We start from the raw sequence: 23,792 nt of genomic DNA, 5'->3' as shown, positions 1-23,792 counted from the left end.
GGGCGAAGACAGCAGGCAAAGTCCGGAACCAGTTATAAATGCAGGCTGGAGACGTCGGATGTAATCTAGAGCCGGTGGCGGAGTGAAGCAGAGGGAAGATGGTGAGATCCACTGCTAACGGACACCGGGGAATCTCCAGGGAGCCGGACGAGCTGAGGCATACACCGGGCGTCAGGTTCTGAGGGTAGAGACGGTTAATCCAGAAACAGAACACAGAGGGCTTGAACACTAGTACAAGAGACTAAGCTGCAAGAACTCGTTGAACAAGCACCGCCTGTATGCAAAAGGAAGTCTATTATATCCTGCACCTGTAATCGGCCATATCCTGTTCCCGGAGGAGCGGCGCCGTGATCTCGGGACCGGATCAGTGGATAAGGAGCGGCGCCTGGGCCCTGGGAGTGTGACAGTTGTGGAATGCATCAAGGACCTGCTCTGGAACGCATCGAGAACCTGCTGTGGAACACATCAAGAACCTGCTCTGCTGGGAGAACTGCTGTGGAACGCATAGAGAACTTGATTTGGAATGCTTCAAAGACTAGTTCTGCTTGGAGGACCACTGTGGAACACATCAAGGACCTGCTCTGCTGGAAGAACAACTGTGGAACACACAAGGACCTGCTGGGTGCGCCTGCTGCAGAATGCAGGAGGACCTGGGAGTGATGCAGATAACTGGGGTTTGGTAAGTACAATTTTCCTGGGGGGTGTCTGCCTTCCAATAGCCCCAACAAGTTTCTCCAAAAATAAGCGCTACCCTGAAAATAAGCCGTAGCGCATTTTTCGTTTCAAAAAATAATATGACAGAGTGTCTTATTTTCAGGGAAACATGGTATTAGACGTAAAAAAAATTAATTGCTAAGGGGCCAAATACTTTCATTGTGAATATTTCCAGGAAAAAGAGAGAAAAAAAGTTTATTCCTCTCTGCAGCCACTATTATATTGAGTGTCCAGTTCAACATGAAATATCTGGTGAAAGGTCTTTTTTAAATACTGACCAGAATACACTCATGTGAAATGGCTTTATTGTTAAACATTGTGTCACAAAGCCACCGCCCACTGTATCCTAGAGATGCAGTGTGAGTAGCAGCTCAGCCACCCAATAGATTGCATGGGCATACTTGTCTGTCAGTATTTATAGAATTGTCCAGCAGCCCAATCACAGGGTGAACCTGCTGGACTTCCTCCAGCTGTCACCTTTCAGGGTGATTGCCTAGCTATTTAGCTGGCTGTCAATCATCAGACCATTGTCAGTTGTAGCTTTACACTGTGAAGTACAGTATGTGCCTTGTGTTTGTAGTTCTCATTTCTTGTTGCCTTCTACTTTGCCTTTGACTATTCATTTGCCTAGCCCCTTTTCTTTCTACGCACTCTTTTGATCGCTGACCACAGACTTTGACCTGTTTACTCTTTTGTCTTGCACATCTGCCTTTGACTTCCATCCTATGATTTTAGCCCAGAACTTTTTAACTCTTCTGCCTCCTGGTTTGGCCGAGAGACTTAACGATAGCCAGTGTCATACATTGCATTTATACAATGATTTGTATGGTAACCCTTGCTCTTACTCCTGGAAAAATGGTGCTAAATTCTAGACAATGTTTGGGACATATGCACCGTTGTCTATATGTAGAACATGTCTGAAGGATATGACATTGTCATGGGGTTCCATCTGTATGAGGATTCCTTGTGGAAGCAACTGGACTCAAACAAACTATATTTTAAGTGGTTGCATATATCTTAGCTTTTGAGTGTTGAATATTGTTACTTTTTTTGTGGTTTTGTGTTTACATTACAATCACAGGAACCTGCAAATTTATTTCACTTTATTAGGAATTGCTGGCTAACTTTGTCTTTTGCATTGCTATGTGTCTATGAACTAAGAGAACCATTAGAAATCAAAACCCTGAGAAGTGATGATTTCATCTCAATTAAAATCAAAAGTACTAATACACTTACTTTAAAATATCAAGAAACCTTTATTCCACCAATCATGGGTTTTTGCAATTATTTTTGAAAGTTGAGCAATATTTTGTTAGGAAATGAGTATGCTAATTTTATTATGGAATTTACTTTGACTCAACATAGGTCTTCATGGGGTCTTCTTCCCATGCAGGCAGTGTGGACAATTTCTGCCAAGTTGCTTCATCAATGGGCCATCCCCACGCCTTGAAGAATGGGGACAGGTTTTTATTGACTACTTGAGAAAACTTTTCTGCCCACAGATTCATCTTGCATGTATTCTCAGTACTAACATTGGACATGGTCTGATAGTCAGAAAAAAGGCGCTTGAAGGGATCCCAACCAAATCCCTCTTGTAGCTAAAAAAAAAATAGAAAAACACAATGTTATCTCAAATAAACGTAAATGATTGTAAAGAGCAAGTATACATAAATGGATTGATGATTGTTATACCAATGCCTTTCACTTAAAGCCTACACTGAGGATTCCCTACTCCAAGAAAGGACCAAAGCTTCCATTACCCTTGCCCAACACTTAAGTACTCTTAACCATGGTTAAAGGGGATGTCATCAGATTTTTGCTACCAAATCTAAAAGCAGAATAATGTAGAGACAGAGACCCTGATGTGTCACTTACTGAACTGCTTAGTGTAGTTTTTATAAAATCACTGTAGTCCAGCTACGCTGCCAGCACTCATTGGCAGCTTCTGCTTATGCGCACCATACACAGAAATCTTCTAATCATTCAGAGGGAGGTGTCTACAGAGCTGTCCATTCAAAGAACTGGTAGAATGGCAGCAGATATAACACTTTTTCATTAAAACCGCACCACTCAGTAAAGTAAGTGGCACATCATTGGAATTAGGGTTACAATCCCTATGTCATGCTGCTTTCAGATGGGATAGCAAATACCTGATGATAGATTCTCTTTAAAGACCTGTCCAAGCTAGAGGAAAGTAGAATTAGCCTTCAACTCTCAAGCATTGTCCAAAGCACAAGTTCATGGTTTTACATTAGACATTTTAAATACATTGTTATTGTATTAAATATATTATTACTACACTGTGTGCAGAATTATTAGGCAAATGAGTATTTTGATCACATGATGCTTTGTATACATGTTGTCCTACTCCAAGCTGTATAGGCTTGAGAGCCAACTACCAATTAAGTAAATCAGGTGATGTGCATCTCTGTAATGAGGAGGGGTGTGGTGTAATGACATCAACACCCTATATAAGGTGTGCTTAATTATTAGGCAACTTCCTTTCCTTTGGCAAAATGGGTCAGAAGAGAGATTTGATGGGCTCTGAAAAGTCCACAATTGTGAGATGTCTTGCAGAGGGATGCAGCAGTCTTGAAATTGACAAACTTTTGAAGCGTTATCACCGAACAATCAAGCGTTTCATGGCAAATAGCCAACAGGGTCGCAAGAAGCGTGTTGGACAAAAAAGGTGCAAAATAACTGTCCATGCTTTGAGGAAAATCAAGTGTGAAGCTGCCAAGATGCCATTTGCATCAGTTTGGCCATATTTCAGAGCTGCAACATTACTGGAGTATCAAAAAGCACAAGGTGTGCCATACTCAGGGACATGGCCAAGGTAAGGAAGGCTGAAAAACGACCATCTTTGAACAAGAAACATAAGATAAAATTTCAAGACTGGGCCAAGAAATATCTCAAGACTGATTTTTCAAAGCTTTTATGGACTGATGAAATGAGAATGACTTTTGATGGGCCAGATGGATGGACCAGAGGGTGGGTCAGTAAAGGGCAGAGAGCTCCACTCCGACTCAGACGCAAGCAAGGTGGAGGTTGGGTACTGGTATGGGCTGGTATCATCAGAGATGAACTTGTGGGACCTTTTCGGGTTGAGGATGGAGTGAAGCTCAACTCCCAGACCTACTGCCAGTTTCTGGAAGACAACTTCTTCAAGCAGTGGTATAGGAAGAAGTCAGTATCGTGTAAGAAAAACATGATTTTCATGTAGGACAATGCTCCATCACATGCATCCAACTACTCCACAGCGTGGCTGGCCAGTAAAGGTCTAAAACAGGGGTCGCAAACTCGGCTGGGTGTATGGGCCGCGCAGAGGAAAAAATAATTTGGGGGGCCGCATTCCTTGCAGGACAAAGTGACATTTTTATTGGTACCATATATAATATATTTTATTTTTTTTTACACACCTTGGGATCACTGATTTTGAACATTTTCACTTGTTCATTATAGCAAACGTGCACATTCTTTGTTTAAATATAAACATTTTTTTTTTTACATTTTATTCCTTTCTTGTAACTAATAGTCTTACAATTAGCACTATATAGAAATTTTGACCAACATCTTTTAGTAATGTTCCCCATATTGTTGTAACATGCCCATCCTTGTCCCATTGTAGTATTGTGCCCCATCCCACAGTAATGTGCCCATCCTTGTCCCCTTGTAGTATTGTACCCAATCCTAGTCCCCATCCCACAGTAATGTGCTCATCCTTGTCCCCATCCTAAAGTAATGTTCCCCATCCTTGTCCCCATTTTGTAGTAATGTGTTCATCCTTCTCCCCATCCTATAGTAATGTCCCCAATCTATAGTAATGTGTCCATCCTTGTCCCCCATCTTATAGTAATGTTCCCCATCCTTGTCCCCTTGTAGCAATGTCCCCATCCTATAGTACTGTCCCCATTCTATAGTAATGTGTCCATCTTTTAGTAATGTGCCACCTTGTCCCCACCCTATAGTAATGTCCCCAGCATTATCCCTATTCTATAGTAATGTTTCCCATCCTTGTCCCCTTGTACTAATGTCCCTATCCTACAGTAATGTGCCCACCTTGTCCCCATCCTATAGTAATGTCCCCATCCTATAGTACTGTGCCCACTTTGTCCCCATCCAATAGTATTGTGCCCATCCTTGTAATATCCCAATCCTATAGTAATGTCCCCAGCCTTATCCCCATCTCATAGTAATGTGCGCACTTTGTCCCCATCCTGCAGTAATGGGTCAGCAGCTCCCCTCACCTTCCATAGACACCGGAGTGAAGCTGAGGGGAGTGGTCTGCAGCCCCAGATCCACAGTGATTGGAGAGATCGGTCACAAGGCCGATCTCTCCAATCAGAGCTGGGGGCGGGTGAAACACAGGTCACCCAGCTCCAGCCAATGACCAGGGCTACAGCTGCACTGATCTTTGCTGGATTTCAATGTTTCAGCAATTTTCAATGGCTGAAACATTAGTGGCTGTGATTGGCTGAGCGGCATTCGTCAGCCAATCACAGCCTCCGTAGGTCCGGGGAGGGGTCCCCTACACCCCGAATCTAAGGTATTTGCAGCGATCGTAGCCACCGGGGCTGCGATTTCGCCATGACGTACTGGGTACTGGGTACGTCATGGGTCCTTAAGTACAAGGGAGCCATAACTTACCCAGTACGTCATAGGTCGCTAAGGGGTTAACGTCCAACACACACACACACACACACACACACACAAACCATTCTTCTCACCTGTCCCGTGCTCCCTCCGCTGCCTCATCTCTGCTTCATGCGGCCCCCAGGCCCCTGCCCCTGTTCACTATCGCGGCAGCTGCACTGTCACTGTCAGTGATTTATGTCAGAAGATTGTGTTGCCAGCGCGAGAGCACAGCGCCGGCAACACATTCATCTGACATAAAGTGCAGACAGTGGCTGCGGCCCCTGCACCTGCTGCGATAGTGAACAGGGGCACGGGCCTGGGGGCCGCACGAACTACCCTGAGGGGCCGCATGCAGCCCACGTGTTTGAGACCTCTAGTCTAAAAGATGAAAAAAATAATGACATGACACCCATGTTCACCTGATCTAAATCCCATAGAGAACCTGTGAGATCTACAGGGAAGGAAAACAGTACACCTCTCAGAACAGTGTCTGGGAGGCTGTGATGGCTGCTGCACGCAATGTTGATCGTAAACAGATCAAGCAACTGACAGAATCTATGGATGGTAGGCTGTTGAGTGTTATCATAAAGAAAGGTGGCTATATTGGTCACTAATTTTTTGGGGTTTTGTTTTTTCATGTCAGAAATGTTTATTTCTAAATTTTGTGCAGTTATATTAGTTTACCTGCTGAAAATAAACAAGTGAGATGGGAATATATTTGGTTTTTATTAAGTTGCCTAATAATTCTGCACAGTAATAGTTACCTACAAAAACAGATATCCTCCTAAGATAGCCAAATCTAAAAAAAACACTCAAATTTCCAAAAATATTAAGCTTTGATATTTATGAGTCTTTTGGGTTGATTTGAGAACATAGTTGTTGATCAATAAAAAAATCCTCTAAAATACAACTTGCCTAATAATTCTGCACATGATGTAATAGTAAAAACATGAAGAAATAGGGTTAGACAAACCTACTTTACACTATACTATAGTTGTTTTGTATTGCCTCAGTGAGGCTTAGAACTTTGTAATAGCATTAATTAAAAAATTGCAGACCTATATTTTTCAATGATAACAGACATCAAACTCTGTAGTCTGATCTATAATTTTTAAGTTGGGCCATTTTACAAAATTTTGTTGGTTGGAAAAGAAAGATTTTCTGCACGTAGTAGGTTTTGTGTCCTACCTGTAGATAAGTCTCCAGTGCGGTCCACACATTCCAGTCGGCCAATTTTGCCCCATTCTTCAAGTACTCTTTGATACAGGCATCTCTTTCTTCTGGTTTCAAGGCAGAATGAGCTTGATCCCTTGGGATTCCCAGCACATTCTCATTTACATATACCGACCACAGGTTACATGTTGCTTCTGTAGTGTTAGGACGGAATTCCCAAGCACTCTGCTGCTGATTGTGCCCGAGTTCATGAATGGGCCCCCATATTCCCTTCTTCATACTTTGCAGATCTGTTATAGACGTTGCTGATGGTATATGGCACATGACTGGGTACCCAGCGTGCATCCAGCCTATAGTGAAATAATTTAATAACAGAAGTTAAAACACTAATTTGTAAGTAACAAACTGTGGCTGAATTGCCAACACCTGTACATTTACACACAGTACTTCTACCATCTGTACTGTCCATCAGAAAAGAAAATATCCAATCTATGAGTTTTTTTTCCCCTCTGAAGTTTATACCACACATGCACCAACATAGATAGTAAAGACACAGCCTCAGTAAGACTTGGGAGTAGGGATAAGCAAACCCGTGGATGTTCGGGTTTGGTTGGACTTTAGTTAAATGATATTCAGTCCAGCTCTCTGCACGTAGAACATTCAGGATTTGACACTAGATCCTGCATGGAAAGTCCCTGGCAAGGACGTCCAAATTACAAACAAAAAGCAGACATCCAGCGGATCACAGGCTGTTTTTTTCTTAAAAAGTAGCTTTTATTGCTTACAGTTAAAATCCATCGCAGATGGTATCCGGCAGACAAAGGGTACAGTGCGTAAAGTTCATCCAAGTTCCAATGGATGAACTTTACGCACTGTACCCTTTGTCTACCAAATACCATCTGCGATGGATTTTAACTATAAGCAATAAAAGCTACTGTTTAAGAAATAACAGCCTGTGATCCACTGGATATCTGCTTTTTGTTTGTGACTTTAGTTAAAAGTTTGGTTCGGTCCTTGAACTTGACCCCAAAACCCCATAGAAGTAATGGAGACCTGAACTTCTGTGCTGTAAAATGGTCATAGAAATGGCTAGGGGGCTGCAAAAGGATGCAAAATGGCTGTAAGAGCAGGATAATTGCCCTGCAAACAAATAAGGATAGGGAAATGACTTAAAGGGGCTCAGCAGACCTGAGTGTGATTTACTGACATCTTTCATCTGATTTCTGTTCCCACTTATGTAGACCTTCTGCTCAGATTTTCAGCATCTCCGACAAAAGGAGATGAGATGACGGCATGTATGTGTGATGCCCTGTTAAAACCAGGTAGTCAGAATGGCCATCATATCTACTCCACTTAAGAATTCTTTTTACATGGTCTCTGATCAGTTGTAGTCTGAAAATATGGATCTTGATCTTAGAAGTTTTTATCTGAAAAGAATACTAAATCTTTCAGCCCTACTGGATCTACCATTTATAAGGCTACTGTAGGATTACAATGGATACTCCACCACTAACTTTATACTTTGGAACTATTACTCTTTTCTTGGAACATCCGTTAGTACTTCTTCATTTAATGGTGGACTAAGGACCTTTATTCAAGAACTGTTCGTTTCACCTAAAGGCCGAACTCTTTCCCCCCAGAGTTGAGGTTTAATCTCGACCTGGACAAGCATAGTAAACATCGTGAGCTAAACATTGCTTGATATGTATTATTAACCTGACTTTTTATCCCCTTCTAGCTGTTGGCCTTTCTCCAAGGAATATATTATACCATACTCTACCTTTAGCAAGTTATATTCAAGACTTTACATAATCCTCCGCTACTAAATCTACGCATTAATATTTAGCACGACTTATCCAAGAACTGAATTATAATGTAATTGAAGATGTTTAGATGCTTGTCATCTGTCCCTTTTTAAGGGATTTCCCTCTCTTTCCTGCTCTTTACCTCTTCCCCAATAAATATTTCCTTCCCTACCTTTCTCTTTCCCTTCCTCTTCTCCCTTATGTTTCAGCTTCTTATGTGTGAAATGTTTATGTACAATATGAGTAAGTAACTAGGTTATGGCAAGCTTTTAATTGTTATTTATGGTAATGTACTGTATTGTATTGTATATACCCAAATTATCCTATAAAAATACTTTAAAACAGAAATAAAAAAAAAACAAAAAAAAACAGGTAGTCACAGAGGTTGTACAAATCTCTCAGGTACAAAACTCCATCCTCCTTGGCAGTCCAACACAAAACCCACACCCAGGTGCACAACACCAGCCAGTAAAGCCTAGTCACCCCCCCATGAGAATAGGGACACACCAGTGGGCGGGCCCAGGCGGATGGGAGCACACACCTAGGGGTCCTGAGGTGTCAGGGGTGGGAATACAGGAGTTGAGTTCTGACAGTTGACAGTGGAGGAGTGTGAAGTGCAGCGGAGTTAGGGGTTGGTGTTGTGAATGTTAGTTATGTTTTGGCTGCTGGGAGGCTCCCTCTGGTGGCCAGGAATGGTTTGGACAGAGACCAGGTGTGTTGTGCAGTGGGTGTTTCCTTTGCTAACTCTCTGCTTATTTAAGTCCTGGTCTGATTGCAGGCTGTTGCCGGATGTCAGTTGTTCTTTGTATCTCTAGCCTGCTTAATCCTGCTCTACACCACATCTACTCCAGATAAGTGCTTGCTCTTTATTTATTGTCTGGTTCTTTTGCTTATCTGGGTTTGTCATTTGTTGTAGTTGGTTTCAGTTTATTTCTTTCCAGGGATTGTTGAGGAACTCCCTGCAGTTCTGTGTGGAGTTTAGCTCCTTTGGGTCCATGTGTTTGTGGCTTGTTGAATTTGTTATAATTCTTGTTTTCTGTTCATTGGTATGACAAGGGCACCTGGTATAGGACGGAGATCAGATCGAGTGATCTGAGGGCCTTTTTGTACTATCAGGAAGTTGGTATTTTGCAGGGTTTTTCTCTGGCCACCATCAGTCCCTTTCCTGTCCTTTCCTATTTTAGTCAGCAGGGGCCTCACCTTTTGCTAATCCTGTCATCTACCTGTGTATTGTGTTTTTCCTATATCACCGCAGTCTTTGAATGTGGGGGGCTTGCTATTTTTGTCTATTTTCTGAGGCAGAGAGTTATTCATCTTTTCTACCTTTAGGATAGTTAGTTCTCCGGCTGGGTTCGCGGTGCACAGGATGTTAGTTCACCCCTCGGCTACTTCTAGTTGTGATGGTTAGTAAGGGGATGGTGGCCAGATTAGTTGGCAATGCTCTTGTCACCTTTTTGCCAATGATTTGTAGTGGTCTTCCATGGTTCCAGATCATAACAGGTTGGGGCCCCTGGACTACCGGACTAGGTGGCAGACGGCAAGAAGGACCACAGGTGACAGAGATCCAGTCACGGGAGACCTAAAGTGGACCGGGGCAGGGTTGTAGCCCGCCATTGCCGACAGTGGGAATCTGGTCTGGAGGCCGTGCACATATGGGGTGCCTGGACCCTAGGGCGAGGAATGTTTCAAGCCCCTTGTCAATTGACCAGCCGGGAACAAGGTTTCAGGCCTTGTTCTACAGAAGCCCAGAGAACGAAACGGAAGCCCAACGCGGGAGATAGGGTGTCCGCCAGAACCCACAGAGATCCCAAGGGGCAGATTTCACGGGCCACAGCTCCCAACATACAAAGTACCGGGAGTGGACTTCCCCGTTCCAAGTCCCATTGAAAACACAAACACTGAGTGCAGAAGGAAGGGACCCCTGTTTGCTACACCCGGGTGTGGGACTCGAATACACCTGCCGGAGGCGATCGGTCACTTGCAATTTGGTTTACCACTGGACTTTGTGTGCAATTCTTTGGAACTGTGAGTACACCATTCATCACCGGTCCAACCCTGCATGTCATTCTCCGTAGCCATTACTCCCGTACACCCTGGGCCCTGGGACTACACCTCCCCTACCTGTGGAGGGGATTCCATCCTGTTGCCTTGCTCCATCAGCCCCGGGCGTCCCATCACCAGGCAGCGGTGGTGCTACCAACTCTCACCGCATCCCATGGGTGGCGTCACTGACAAAGACTTTATCCCCTGTAAATACCCCCCTTTCCTACGGTTGTGAGGACGGACGGCTGTACGAGCTCGAGCCCGAGTCTGGCTACCACTCGAGCCGCAGTAACAAACCCGTATCCGAGCAGCCCCTGCAGCGGCCCAGCCCCCGTCCGCAACATATGCATCAAACACTATTGTATTTTATTACAGAAGCAGCTAAGAGTTCCATATCATCCACAGTTTCCAATGGGTAGGGCTAAACACATTCACTGTCACCACTACAGCTTGTCACCTCTTACCTAAAGTACTAAATCAGCTATTTTTGCTTTCAAAAGAATTTAATTCTATTCAAGACACAAGTAAGTATGACTGTTTTAATATTTGGGAGGTGCACAAAATGACACCATGACCACACGTTTTACCCAATAATATAATATGTTTAAAATGAGCTAACCTTTACCAAGGCTACAAAATGCCTTTTTAATATGTTCCTAAAAGGTAGATCCTCTTACCTGCTGAAATTTGCACATCTGCAACAATTCTCTCAGGACGTACAAATTTTTTAGGAATAACGGCAAGTTCAGCTACTGCATTCATTATGTTGTCCCATTCAGACAGCAAAGCTTCTGGATCATCCAAAGACCGGATCACATTAGAGGGAACAGTCAAAACAATGTTGTCTGTTATTAGTTCAGCCCAAGGAGCTGGGTATTTGCGAATTGTATCCAACCAGAAAGAAAGGCTTGTCTGACCTGCAAGAAAAAAAAAATATTTACTCACTTTAAAAAAGGGCAATATTATTTTTGTGGCGCCCTACTTCTCGATCGCCACAAAGAATGTCTGCATGTGTGATATTTCAATATGTATTGCCAGCTTTGGTGAGGTTTGGTTTCTCTGTTAAATGCATACTCACATTTTCCTCCAATCCCTTACTGGGGTGTGGGCACTGTTGCCTGTTACTAAGGCTTGTGTTTGATCCCTAGAAGGAGAGGGGAGGTGCTTGAGAAGTTAGAATGCAGGATTGGAAAAATGGAGACAGTCCTGGAGACAGGTGCTGTGTGCTCTCTTAAGGGATAAACTGTAATGAGGTGCAGTATCAGTCCCCACGTCCACCCAGACTTCCAGCGACCGTGGTAGACTGTGAGACTGCTTGGATTATTTTTATAGGGAGCAGTAAAGTGTATTGCCCAGGAGCTCAGCAGCTGCATAGAATCTGGAAACTGCGGCAAGCAAAAGTGTTCCAATAGGATTCAAGTTGCCTGCTCACTGGAAGGGATAATAGATCCAGTACTTGTCTGTCTTGGAATCCCTGAGCTCCAAGATACCTTTTTCCAGAAAGGGAATTAGCAGCAGGAAGACTACACTACATCACAGCAGAGAAACTGAACTCCCATTGGGTAGGTCAGACTGACATCTTAGTGGGAGCTGTATGGAATCTTCTGGAACAGTGTACAGATCTTCAGTAAAAGTTAAAAGTTCACTGACCTGTCGATGGCTGATTATTCCCTGCTACACCATGCTTGCTCCAAGCTCTCCAGGAACTAGCCCTATTTGGAGGGGAGAGGGGATAACTCTCTGGCACTGTTTATCACCACTTACCTCTTGGGGACCTTCTGGAGTACCCAGCCATACCCAGGCCAAATAACCCAACTAGTGTCACAAACCATTTGTTTATGTATTTAATTTTCCCTTTCATTTTATTACTTTTAACCCCACAAAAAGCCTGGCACGCACGCCTGGTCAGGCCTGATAAGCACTCAGACAGCCGTGCACCAGCCCTGTCACATCAGAGGCCAACCGGGGCAGCACATTTCCACCATAGATAACAGTTATTGTTAATGTAGCAAGAAGGGTCAGAAATTTGATTAGACTTATTCACTAGAAACCTAGAAAATAAATGAAAATTGTTAAAGGAGGACCTGTAACTAAAGGCCGCTTTACACTCTACGACATCGCTAATGCAATGTCGTTGGGGTCACGGAATTTGTGACGCACATCCGGCCGCATTAGCGATGTCGTTGTGTGTGACACCTATGAGCGATTTTGAATCATCGCAAAAACGTTCAAAATCGCTCATCGGTGACATGGGGGTCCCTTCTCAAATATCGCTGCTGTAGCGTGTACGATGTAGTTCGTCGTTCATGCGGCAGCACACATCGCTCCGTGTGACGCCGCAGGAACGAGGAACCTCACCTTACCTGCTGCCGCCCGCAATGCGGAAGGAAGGAGGTGGGCAGGATGTTACGTCCCGCTCATCTCCACCCCTCCGCTTTAATTGGGCGGCCACTTAGTGACGTCGCTGTGACGCCACACGGACCGCCCCCTTAGAAAGGAGGCAGTTCGCCGGTCACAGCGACGTCGCAGAGCAGGTAAATAGCGTGATGGGTCTGGGCGATGTTGTGCGCCACGGGCAGCAATTTGCCCATATCGCACAACCGATGGGGGCGGGTACCCACGCTAGCGATATCAGTACCAATATCGCAGCGTGTAAAGTGGCCTTAAGTCAAAAATGGGCAGCTTTTGCTTTTATTTTATACCTGCTGCTTCCCTGAGTATTCTAATTTTTTTACCTTTTAAATCTGCCATACTGTTCCAGAGGTATGGGCCTTTTTATAAACATTACTACATTTCTGGTCTTTTGCAAGAGGGTGGTTCTAGTTCAGCAAAGTTAAAAAAAGTGAATTTCATCATGGCTTAATGTGACAACCAAAAGAACATAAGAAATTGCAGCTCTCAACTTAAGGGCAACGATCAAACTTTATATTATTTTTTGGTTTTGAATGCAGGTTAAATTATCTGCTTTAAGCTGGTCAAAAAAAATTCCAAAGTGTTTCAGAACCAGAGCACCACCGCTCACAGGGTAAAAATGCAGAGCAATCTAAAGACACATCCCCAGGGAATCCTGTGAGTCACACCCCCTTGATAAAGACCATAAAAATTAGCAGTTAAGAAAAAGCCCCATATGTCTGGACCCATATGGCAAATTTAATTCCTTCAACCCCGGCGATTTTCCTTTTTTTTATTTTAGTTTTTTCATCCCCTTCTTCCAAGAGCCATACATTTTTTATTTTTCCATAAATATTGCCACATGAAGGCTTGTTTTTTTGTGGGACGAGTTGTACTTTTGAGTAAAACCATTCGTTTTTCCAAATAGTGTACTGGAAAACAGGAAAAAAATTCCAAGTGTGGTGAAATTGCAAAAAAGTGCAATTTTACAATAGTTTTTGAGGTCTCTCATCCACCATGTTCACTATATGTTAAAATTAAGGTGTCCATATGATTCCTCAGGATGGTACGAGTTTGTAGATACCAAACATGTATACTTTTACTTTTATCTAAGGGTTCCAATAAATTCAGACGTTTGTCCAAAATAATAAATTGCACTTTTGGCGCCATTTTCTGAGACCCATATCTTTCTGATTTTTTAAGATCTATGGCTCAGTGAGGGCTTATTTTTTGCGCTTCGAGCTGACTTTTTTTGTTCCATTTTTGGGGAGATGTTAAGTTTTGATCGCCTGTTATTGCATTTTTCTTAAATTTTGCAGCCACTAAAAAATGTAATTTTGGCACTTGAAATTTTCTCGCAACACCGTGTACCAATTAGATTTATGAGATTTTATATTTTGATAAATTGGGCATTTTTGAACAAGGTGATACTAAATTTGTATATTTGTGATTTTTATTGTTTTATTTTCAATGGACCAAAAAGGGGGTAATTTGAACTTAGTTTTTTTTTTATTTTTTCATATTTTTTAAAACTTTTTTTTACATTTTTTTATTGATTTTACTAGTCTTACTAGCGGACTTTATCACACAGTCCGATCACTTGTGCATTTCTGCTGATCAGACCAGCATCACTCTGATCAGCAGAAATGCAGCGTTCCTGTGAGAACCGGTACTCTGTCGGCTGTAATAGGAAATACGTCTTGCTAGCGTCAAGGGTCATCAGGTGACCCTGCGCTATCATGGCAACCCATTGGTGCCCCGTGATCACATCATGGGGCCTCCAATGGCGTCAGGAAATGGTGAGATTGCTGCCACGGCCATTTAAATTGCCCTGTCAGTATTTGAAAGCACGATCTATGCGATAAGCAGGCGCACATGTCTGCTGATTATATACATTTATTTAATACATTTTTTTTCTTCTTTCTTTACTATGGTTGATATTTGTTCTCTGAGTGAGTGGTGTCACAAGAATATTGTGTCAATCCTGAGCATTTATTTTAGACTTGCGTACACACAAAGTGACTATCTTCTAAATAAAGCAGACTATGGAAATACAGTATATCACATTATTGTTTATGGGACTAGAAAAATGTATTGCATTTATTGAAATGGGTTTAAATATTGCTTTAAGTTTTCCAATGCCATTTAATCGATTTTTATGTCTCGCAGTGTACATAGCAACATGTGGAATGATTTACTAGCAGAAAAGTAATTTTATTTAGTGTAATTATGTTCCACTTTATAGTCATAGCCAATATCAAATAAGAAAACAATGTAAGAACACTGGTGAACTGTAGTTAGAAGTAGCATAAAAATAACAAGTAAAGCAGACTAAAATTTACTTACCTTTTATAAATGTCGGAGCTGGCTCTGCCCCATAGACTGTAACTGGAACAATTCCTAGTTGACTTTTCCCCTTGACAATAACATAAAGGAGTCCTCCCCAGACACTGGATATCACAACCTTTTCAGCCACAACATTCTTTCTTTGCACAACCACTGGGGCCCGATACAACTCTTCTGCTGAGCTCAGGTCATCAGAATGGCAGCCAACTTGCACCTGAAACAAGGCCATAGGTGAGAATAAAATTAGTTCCCTCTAGTTTACAGCCCCTACTATATTCTTTGCATTACTATAGGTTTTGACTTATGCTCAAAGCTAAAATCTACCGTAAGTTACTGTGTTTAGATGTTAAAAACTTTGTTTTGTATACTCAGCTATTGATATTCCATACTAAGGGCACAACAACCATGCAGGATGTATCTACTATACGTAGCAAAGAGCTGTAGCTCTAAATTGGCCTTTTTATCATCAGAAAACTGGTAATTTGAAGATTTTTTTCCCCTTTAGACAGTGACAGTCCATGTTTCTTTTAAAAGCTTTTATTGTGTCAAAATAATGCGTTTATAGTTGGTTTGTATGTGATAAATAAGCAAGTACCAGTTATATTCCTAATAAGCGATGAGTGAGCTCTACCATACTAAGGTGCCCAGTACTTGTAAGGAGCAGTTGGACTCTCAGATGGGCTCGTGTATGGAGTATAATGGAAGTCAATGGGTAACAAGAATTTTTCAGATCTTCAGTACAAATGCTCCAGTCCCCTATTGACTTCCATTATACTCGATACATGAGTTGCACCCATCTGAGCGTCCAACTGCTCGTTACGAGTACCCATCACCCAAGCATGGTAGAGCTTGCGCATCATTATTCCTAATATTTTGCTTAAATGGAAAAAAAAAACAAAAAACAGTTTGGCTTTGAAACAAGTTATTTTAAACACAATAAAAGCAAACTGTGAATGGGATAAATACCAACTTAGTCTGATTAAATATATATATATATATATCTATATATATATATATATATATATAGATATATATATATATATATATACTAATATAATGGGTGGTACTATTTTTTTCTTTACCTTATATTTACATTTTGGTGTTATAGTGTATTACATAATTTCCTTTCTAATGAATATTCAAAATGGAGAGGAGAAGGGGTTAACGCTGCGCATCAGCCAAATGAAACTGTATAAAATGTTGATAAATGTCTTTCCTTTATTTCATCAGTCTATGCGTTTCGAGGACCAGTACAAACTTTGCTTTTGTTGATGTACTGGTCCTGAGGAAGAGGTTTATACCTCGAAACGCGTAGACCAAAGAAATAAAAGGAAAGACATTTATTCAGCAACATTTATACAGTTTCATTTGACTGATGCGTGGCGTTAACCCCTTCTCTTCTCCATTTTGAATGATCATCCACATGGGGCTGCAGCAGACGCCCTTATCTTATGCTTATCAGTGGTTGTGACGTTCACAACCAAAATAGGTGAGTGTATATTCCCTATATACTATACTCGTCCACCTGGTTTAACACTATCAGCGCTTCTTATTTTTAGATTTGCGCTTTCTAATGAATAGAAATTCTGTGACATTATGTTTCTTCTGCAACATCAGGGGCCATAGAGTTAAGCTGTGGCTCCTACGCTTGTCAGTCTATTACAAGGTAGGTTTCTATCTACAAAAATTTTTGCTTTGATGGGACAAAAACTGGACTGAAAATGAGATTTCCTTCTCAAGCTGGGACACAGATGTGCAGGCAGATACCTCGAGACCTTTTCCCACGATTGAGGTTGGAAATACAAGTGTTGCTGGTTTTCCAGGAGGCAGGTAGAGTCCAGTACTCCTCCATGCATCATCACCTGGATAAAAAATAATGAAACACCACAAACACCTAATTAAAATGTTCTGCTCTAATATAATGCATGCATGCAAGTATTTTAGCTTTTCTCTGGTTTATGGCAAAGATGCATGCTTCACCAAACATAGATACGCCACAAGAGATACACAAGGTCAAAATTTTAATTCTAGGAAATTAAAGCAGATGAGTCATATGATTTCACAATAAAAAATTCATACATTATTAAATAGATCAATAGATATCAGAGAGAATGAGGCTGGTGTATTTGCCTTGAAAATCAATGTCTTAACAGCTGTTGTGACAGGACCAGGGGAAAAGTGCTTGATGGGGTTTAAAATTGTCTTTTACTGTTTATTGGAGCCAAAGTTCAGAGACATAAGCAGTTTATTGGCAGTTCTTCTGTCCTTGATTTCGCTGGCTACATAGCACTTAACTAGCGCTTATGCAGTGAACAGAATCATCAACATTCTCTAGGATCTGGCAATCACATGAAAGTCAGGCTTACCAGAAATGCTCAGTCCTAGCATCTCTGCTGTCTGGATCAGCTCTGCAAGTGGTGTTTGTCATAGCAGGAGGCTGTTCTCCCCTGTAACTGGGGTCTGTATGAATACCTCAGTTACAGTGGAAATAATGAATCACATCTAGTCTGGACAGATATATATATATATATATATATATATATATATATATATATATATATATATATATGTATATATATATACTCAGAAAAGAAAAAAAATATAAAACCTACACATTATTTTATATGTACCCCAAAACAGTGCTGGAAGAAGAATAAAAATTTGTTCTGCATAACACAGAGCCTCATTCTCTTAATGAGAAAAATAAAATGTTATACCTGTTAACAATCAGAGGCAAAAAAAAATAATAATGGATGCTTATTAAAGCCCTTTTAAGCCTGGTCATTAAAGACTATTACAGGAGCAGTGAGGGGAGAAAAGGAATGCAGGGACGGGGAGTGGACGACAGCCTGTTTCGCGCTGGTAGCGCTTTGTCGAGTCGACAAAGAGCTACCAGCGCGAAACAGGCTGTCGTCCACTCCCCGTCCCTGCATTCTTTTTCTCCCCTCACTGCTCCTGTAATGTCTGCAATTGCAGAATAAAGTTTTTGCCACGTACAGAGTGAGTAGCCGCTTTTTCTTCCCTGGATGACTGGATTCCACACTATATTGTATGCTGAGCACCACTCTGTCAGGCTTCTCTAATACAGGCGCATCTGAAGTCCAGGATCAGCTGCTTTTCACTGAACTGTGAGTACGGCTCCACTGCCCGGCGTAATTGCTCTGCAGTGCCCGACCTCCTTCCATAATCATTAAAGACTATGCTCATCATCACAAACCATTTTTATTGCTTACAATCATTTTAAATAAAAAATTAGGGCCCCTGCATATACATACAAAAACCTAAAGTTCATCCTCATTGCTCCTGAATGATCTTCATCACTGACTTTGGAGCTATATACACAAAGTGTCTTATAATTGTAATCAAAAGGTACAGTTATGAAAAAACAAGGACACTCTTATTAAATGCACATATATACAGTATATTCACAGCGATACTGTGCTCTGTGCCAGCTCTGATCAGAAGTAATGAGCCAGCAGGATCGCGTACTCTCAGAATACCCGATATACAGAGACCACCGCCATTCCGCAAGTGGTCTTTAGAAAATTTGGCACACTAAAGGGTACTTTACACACAACGATATCACTAACGATATATCGTTGGGGTCACGGTGTTCGTGACACACATCCGGCATCGTTAGCGATATCGTTGTGTGTGACTAAAAGGAGTGACAATCAACGATCGCAAAAACATCAAAAATCGTTGATCGTTGACACGTCGCTCCTTTTCATAATATCGTTGGTGGTGCACACCACTGGTTGTTAGTCGTTCCTGCGGCATCACACATCGCTATGTGTGACACCGCAGGAACGACGAACATCTCCTTACCTGCATCCACCGGCAATGAGGAAGGAAGGAGGTGAGCGGCATGTTCCGGCCGCTCATCTCCGCCCCTCCTCTGCTATTGGGCGGCCGCTTAGTGACACCGCTGAGACGCCGAACGAACCACTCCCTTAAAGGAGAGATTGTTCGGTGTCTCCAGCGACGTCGCTAAGCAGGTATGTGCGTGTGATGGTGCCATAGCGATATTGTTCGCTACAGCAGCGATCACCCCATGTCGAAACAGTGACCTGGCCGGGTGCTATCGAGCACGACATCACAAGCTATTGCTCGCGATGTCGCAGCGTGTTAAGCACCCTATAGAATACACTCTGAGGGTGCATTCATAAACTTTTTTTGTTGTGTGCTGTAGGTGGTGAAACAGATGGAACATGAACTCAATTTTAATCTATATCCTAATGCATATGGGCTAATGTTCATATAGACCTCGAGTCCATGTGAAATAGATTTGAGCATGCACTACTCTATGAACTGGACTAGTGCAGCTTCTATGCTCATTCTCTGTGCAGACAGGCACATGGAGACAGCCATGTGCACAGATTGCAGACATGACAGGACAAAGTTTTACAATGGCTGCAGTACACATTCAATCATTGGCTGGAAAAAAAATTATATTGGCTGATGTAGTCTTTGATGTATTTTGGGCCATCGTTGAATGGAAATTCACAAACCCACTTTCATCTAATGTGTATAGTAGAATTGAACCCAAATTTGGACTACAACATTATTAACTAATTTTTTGCTATTATGACTTGACTTAAATGTATACGTTACCATGATTTGTAGCATCAATCTCTACTGTTAAATAGTCTTTGCCTATGCAAGGAACATTGCAGAATGCTAAGTCATCCAGACAGCTGACTTCCTGGGCCAAGCACATGATAAAAGTTTCTTTGGAGCAGTTTTTCACAGGACACTCTTGACCAACATTTGGTAAATTACAGTTTTGAACCAGATATGCAAGCTCTTTCCTTATTGATGATGTTATAGGGCACACTGGTAACTTCAAAAAACTTGCCACATCCTTTCTGAGCTGGGACAGCCAATAACTCAAAGGTGGTTTTATCTCAGACCCACTTTTAAGATCCCTCAAAAGATGACACAATGCTCCAAGGAAGCGATAAGTGTTAGCCACTACCTCAAAATCAAGCGCTTTATACAATTTTCGATCAATTGTCCTGGGTAGAATACTTATTCCAAATTTGTTAAGAATTTTATTGCCAGGATATTCAGAAACCACATCTGGATTGGAGTAGGACCAATACCAAGATTGTCCAGCAATAAGAAGACTTCCTCCCTCTGCCACAAACTGCTGGATTTTTTCAGCTTCCCCATCACTGTAAGATGTACAGCAATACACACTGAGTCCAGGAACCAAAGCAGATACTACACAAGGTAAGCCTTCTTTCTGCAAGATGTCAACAAGGGCTTCCAATTCTTTATTAACACCAATAACGCCTTTTCTATCCATGTCTAACCAAGAAATTATATTTATGGTGAAAGTCTTAAGCTCTGGTTTATCTAAAAATGATTCATGTCCCTCAACAACAACCCGTCCTCTGCCATAAAAGGCGGCACCAGCAAAGCATCGGTAGTCATCAGTCATTCCAACTGGAAATGTTAGAGGTCCGTGAAGTAGAAGTTCTGAAGAAATGCTTCTTCCACTGATGTCCAGACTGGTTATGCCTTTTAGAAAAATCTTTAGGTCAGTTAAAAAGTCCACACTATGAAGACAAAAACCACAAAATTTAGCACTGAATATGTGACAATAAACAAAGTTATCTCAGAAATTTCAACTCAATGTATATGGTATGAGCATGCACCAATCTTGAATGAATAGTCCCTTTTATCGGATTTCATTTTTCTATTTAGTAAGGTATATAAAAACAGTACCTATAAAAAAATGTTTTTTAATAAATACAATATATATATAAAAAGAATAGGATCACAGGAAATAAATTGATGAATGAACGATCGTCATTCATACCATCATTTGTTTGGCTATGGCCGCATGCACACGTCTGATTATATTGGACAAAGGCACCTTTTGATTCAGTAAGTACAGATGATTGGCTGGAAAAAAATGAACACGCCCAACCATATTTCTAAACAATAATGTTCATTCATTAGTTGAAATGAGTGATAGTTTGTTTCTTCAATCATCCAACTATTGGATTGGTTATTGTAATCGAAAGCAGCCATTTCCATCAATTTTGATCTAATGCGTTATCTGGCAGTGAAGAGAAGGAGGGAGATATTGCTGAGCTCCTGTAACAATTTCAGGAGACTGATTATTTCATAGTTTTAGCTAAGAAAGAGAGAAAGAAAAAGAGAAAAAAAAAGAAAGAGAAGGACAGGAAAAGAGAGAGAAAGAGAGATGGCATCACAGAAAGTGAGCGCAAGAATTCCCTAATAGGATATTTGTAATGATACTACAATTGTACATTAGAAGCATTGTGAACAGTCTATACTCACTCATTGTGCCATGGTGTCAATGGCATTTCATCACTGATCTCAAAATTTCCTCTTTCTCCATAACTATCTGTAAAATACACTCCAGCAACAGAGGTAATCTTATTTCCAGGGAAATGAAACAGGACATTATCCGGCTTGTGCTTGTAGGCCCAATGCCAGGCTTGAGCTCCAATAAGAAGACCTCCTCCTTTTTTCAAAAATGAGATAATCTCCTCTGCCTGACCCTCCTCATAATCAGTTTTACAAAGAACTCCTAAATCTTTTGTCAGTTCAGTTATCCTTTCAACCTTGTGGCCAGACTCAGAAAGTGTTTTTTCCAAACTCCTGAAATCTGTGTCAACTCCAATTACTGCTTCTGAGGAAGGTTTCAGCCATGATATGGCATTCTTCAGGAAATCCATAAATTGAGGATGATCCATATATGTTTCATGAGTCATCACTACAATTCGTCCTTTTCCGTACCTAGAGGCAGCAATAAGGACATGCTTTTCAGGACTCACTACCACTGGGAATGCGGTGTCACCTATCAGAAGAAGACTGCATGGCACACTGCTCCCAGAGAAATCTAGATTTTTGATGCCCTTGACGAGGGACTTGTAATCTTCACTAGCAGACATGGTTCTTATTAACTGAAATTAAAAAGACATAAAAAAAGTGTGAATTCATGCAGAAAAAAATTTGTATAAAATTAACAATTTATGTTAAAATGAAAATTGAAGTACACTTTTCAGTATTGTATCCTTTATAAATCTAGGTGAATCTTTTGTATCCAGCCAGAAGACAGTTTTGTGATTGTGTGTATACATATATATATTCTCTCTGTAGTATGTACTTTCCTAAATTATAAAGGTCGATAATTCAGCTTCCTCTGTGCAGGGTATGTTTCTAGTGATTTTTTATTTTTTATTTTTTTGCAGAATTTCAAAAATGAAATATTCTTCAAGCTCAAACCACTTTAGGAACCTCCTCTACCCTTTGTGGAGTTTTTAGCTTCCTGAACTAGTTTTGAAGATTTTTTTTTAATCATACGAACAGCACAGTGGTTTTTAGAAAAAAAAAAAAAGCTTAAAACTTTGAGTTTTGCTAAAAAACAAACCTCAGCAAAAAAAAGACTCGATGTGCACATACAGTAGTCCAGGAATCTTTACAGGATTTTTCACTGATTTTTTTTCCTCAGGTATTTTGTTTGAGCATACCCATTTCAAAAAAACTTCCCCGAAAACTGGGTGCACATACCTTTAAGGTTATGTGCGCACAAAGTCTTTTTGCTGACATTGAGAGTTTCTACTCAGTTTTTGCTCCAAAAACCCCTTGTCTACATAGCCTTTAGTGATGAGCGATTACTAAAAAGCTCGGGTGCTCGAGGCTCGGGCCGAGCATCCCAAGATACTCGTGTACTCGGCCCGAGCACCGAGCCCAATGTTATCCTATGGGAGACCCGAGTATTTTTCTGAAATGACCCCCGGCAGCATGTAGAAACCCTAAAAATGTCACAAACGTCGCAGAAGAGTGCTCAAATGACATGGCAACAGCATGGGGAAGACCCCTTGAAGCATTTATCACTCAAAAGTCACAGCTGTGAACAATTTTGTCCGAGTTTTACACCATTTTTACGGACTCACCAGAAAACCTTCCAAAATGACACCAAAATGAATTTTCATAGCGGAAATGTTAAGGGCACATACCCAATAGTGAGATAGAGCTGGTGTGTGTTACTTTTTCAGACTAATACATGAAAGATTTTACGTAAAACATTGTGTGGCACTCCGATGTCCAAAACGCACGTTTTGTGCTTTTTACTAGCGATGTCGGTCATTTTTTTTTTTCATTCTATCTCTCGTCGGTCGGTCTCGCTCTGTCTGTCTCTCTCTGTCTTGTCTGTCCCCCTCTCACAGTCTGTCAGTCAGTCTCCCCCCTCTCTCTTACTTACCGTTCCCCGATCACTGCCGCGGCGCTGCACAGCTGTTCACTAAACTCCGGCGGCTTTTCCTCTTTTGAAAAAGCCTGCTGCTCATTAAACAATCTCGTATTCCCTGCTTTCCTGCTTTTCGGCGCCTATGATTGGTTGCAGTGAGACACGCCCCCCACGCTGAGTGACAGGTGTCTCACTGCACCCAATCACAGCAGTCGGTGGGCGTGTCACTATGGAGCAGTGAAATGAATAATTAAATAATTAAAAAAACGGCGTGCGGTCCCCCCCAATTTTAATACCAGCCAGAAAAAGTCATACGGCTGAAGGCTGGTATTCTCAGGATGGGGAGCTCCACGTTATGGGGAGCCCCCCAGCCTAACAATATCAGTCAGCAGCCGCCCAGAATTGCCGCATACATTATATGCGACAGTTCTGGGACTGTACCCGGCTCTTCCCGA

General features: G+C 41.6%; 1 protein-coding gene across 1 annotated transcript; it reads right to left on the bottom strand.

The window, feature by feature from the left end:
- Window positions 1-1,950: 1,950 nt before the first annotated feature.
- Window positions 1,951-22,039, bottom strand: LOC142301614 (TRPM8 channel-associated factor homolog). The gene is made up of 7 exons (XM_075342642.1): window positions 21,423-22,039; window positions 19,722-20,671; window positions 16,875-16,969; window positions 15,108-15,321; window positions 11,048-11,287; window positions 6,538-6,872; window positions 1,951-2,312 (listed from the first exon to the last, which is right to left on the bottom strand). The coding sequence occupies exons 1-7, from the start codon at window positions 22,037-22,039 to the stop codon at window positions 2,061-2,063; spliced, it is 2,703 nt and encodes a 900-aa protein (XP_075198757.1). The 3' UTR covers window positions 1,951-2,060.
- Between the last annotated feature and the right edge of the window lie 1,753 nt (window positions 22,040-23,792).

Source organism: Anomaloglossus baeobatrachus, chromosome 4 (assembly GCF_048569485.1).
Source record: "Anomaloglossus baeobatrachus isolate aAnoBae1 chromosome 4, aAnoBae1.hap1, whole genome shotgun sequence".
In the NCBI taxonomy this organism is placed as follows: Eukaryota; Metazoa; Chordata; class Amphibia; order Anura; family Aromobatidae; genus Anomaloglossus; species Anomaloglossus baeobatrachus.
Note: the sequence above shows the minus strand (reverse complement) of the source record. Positions and strands in the feature narration are given on the sequence as shown.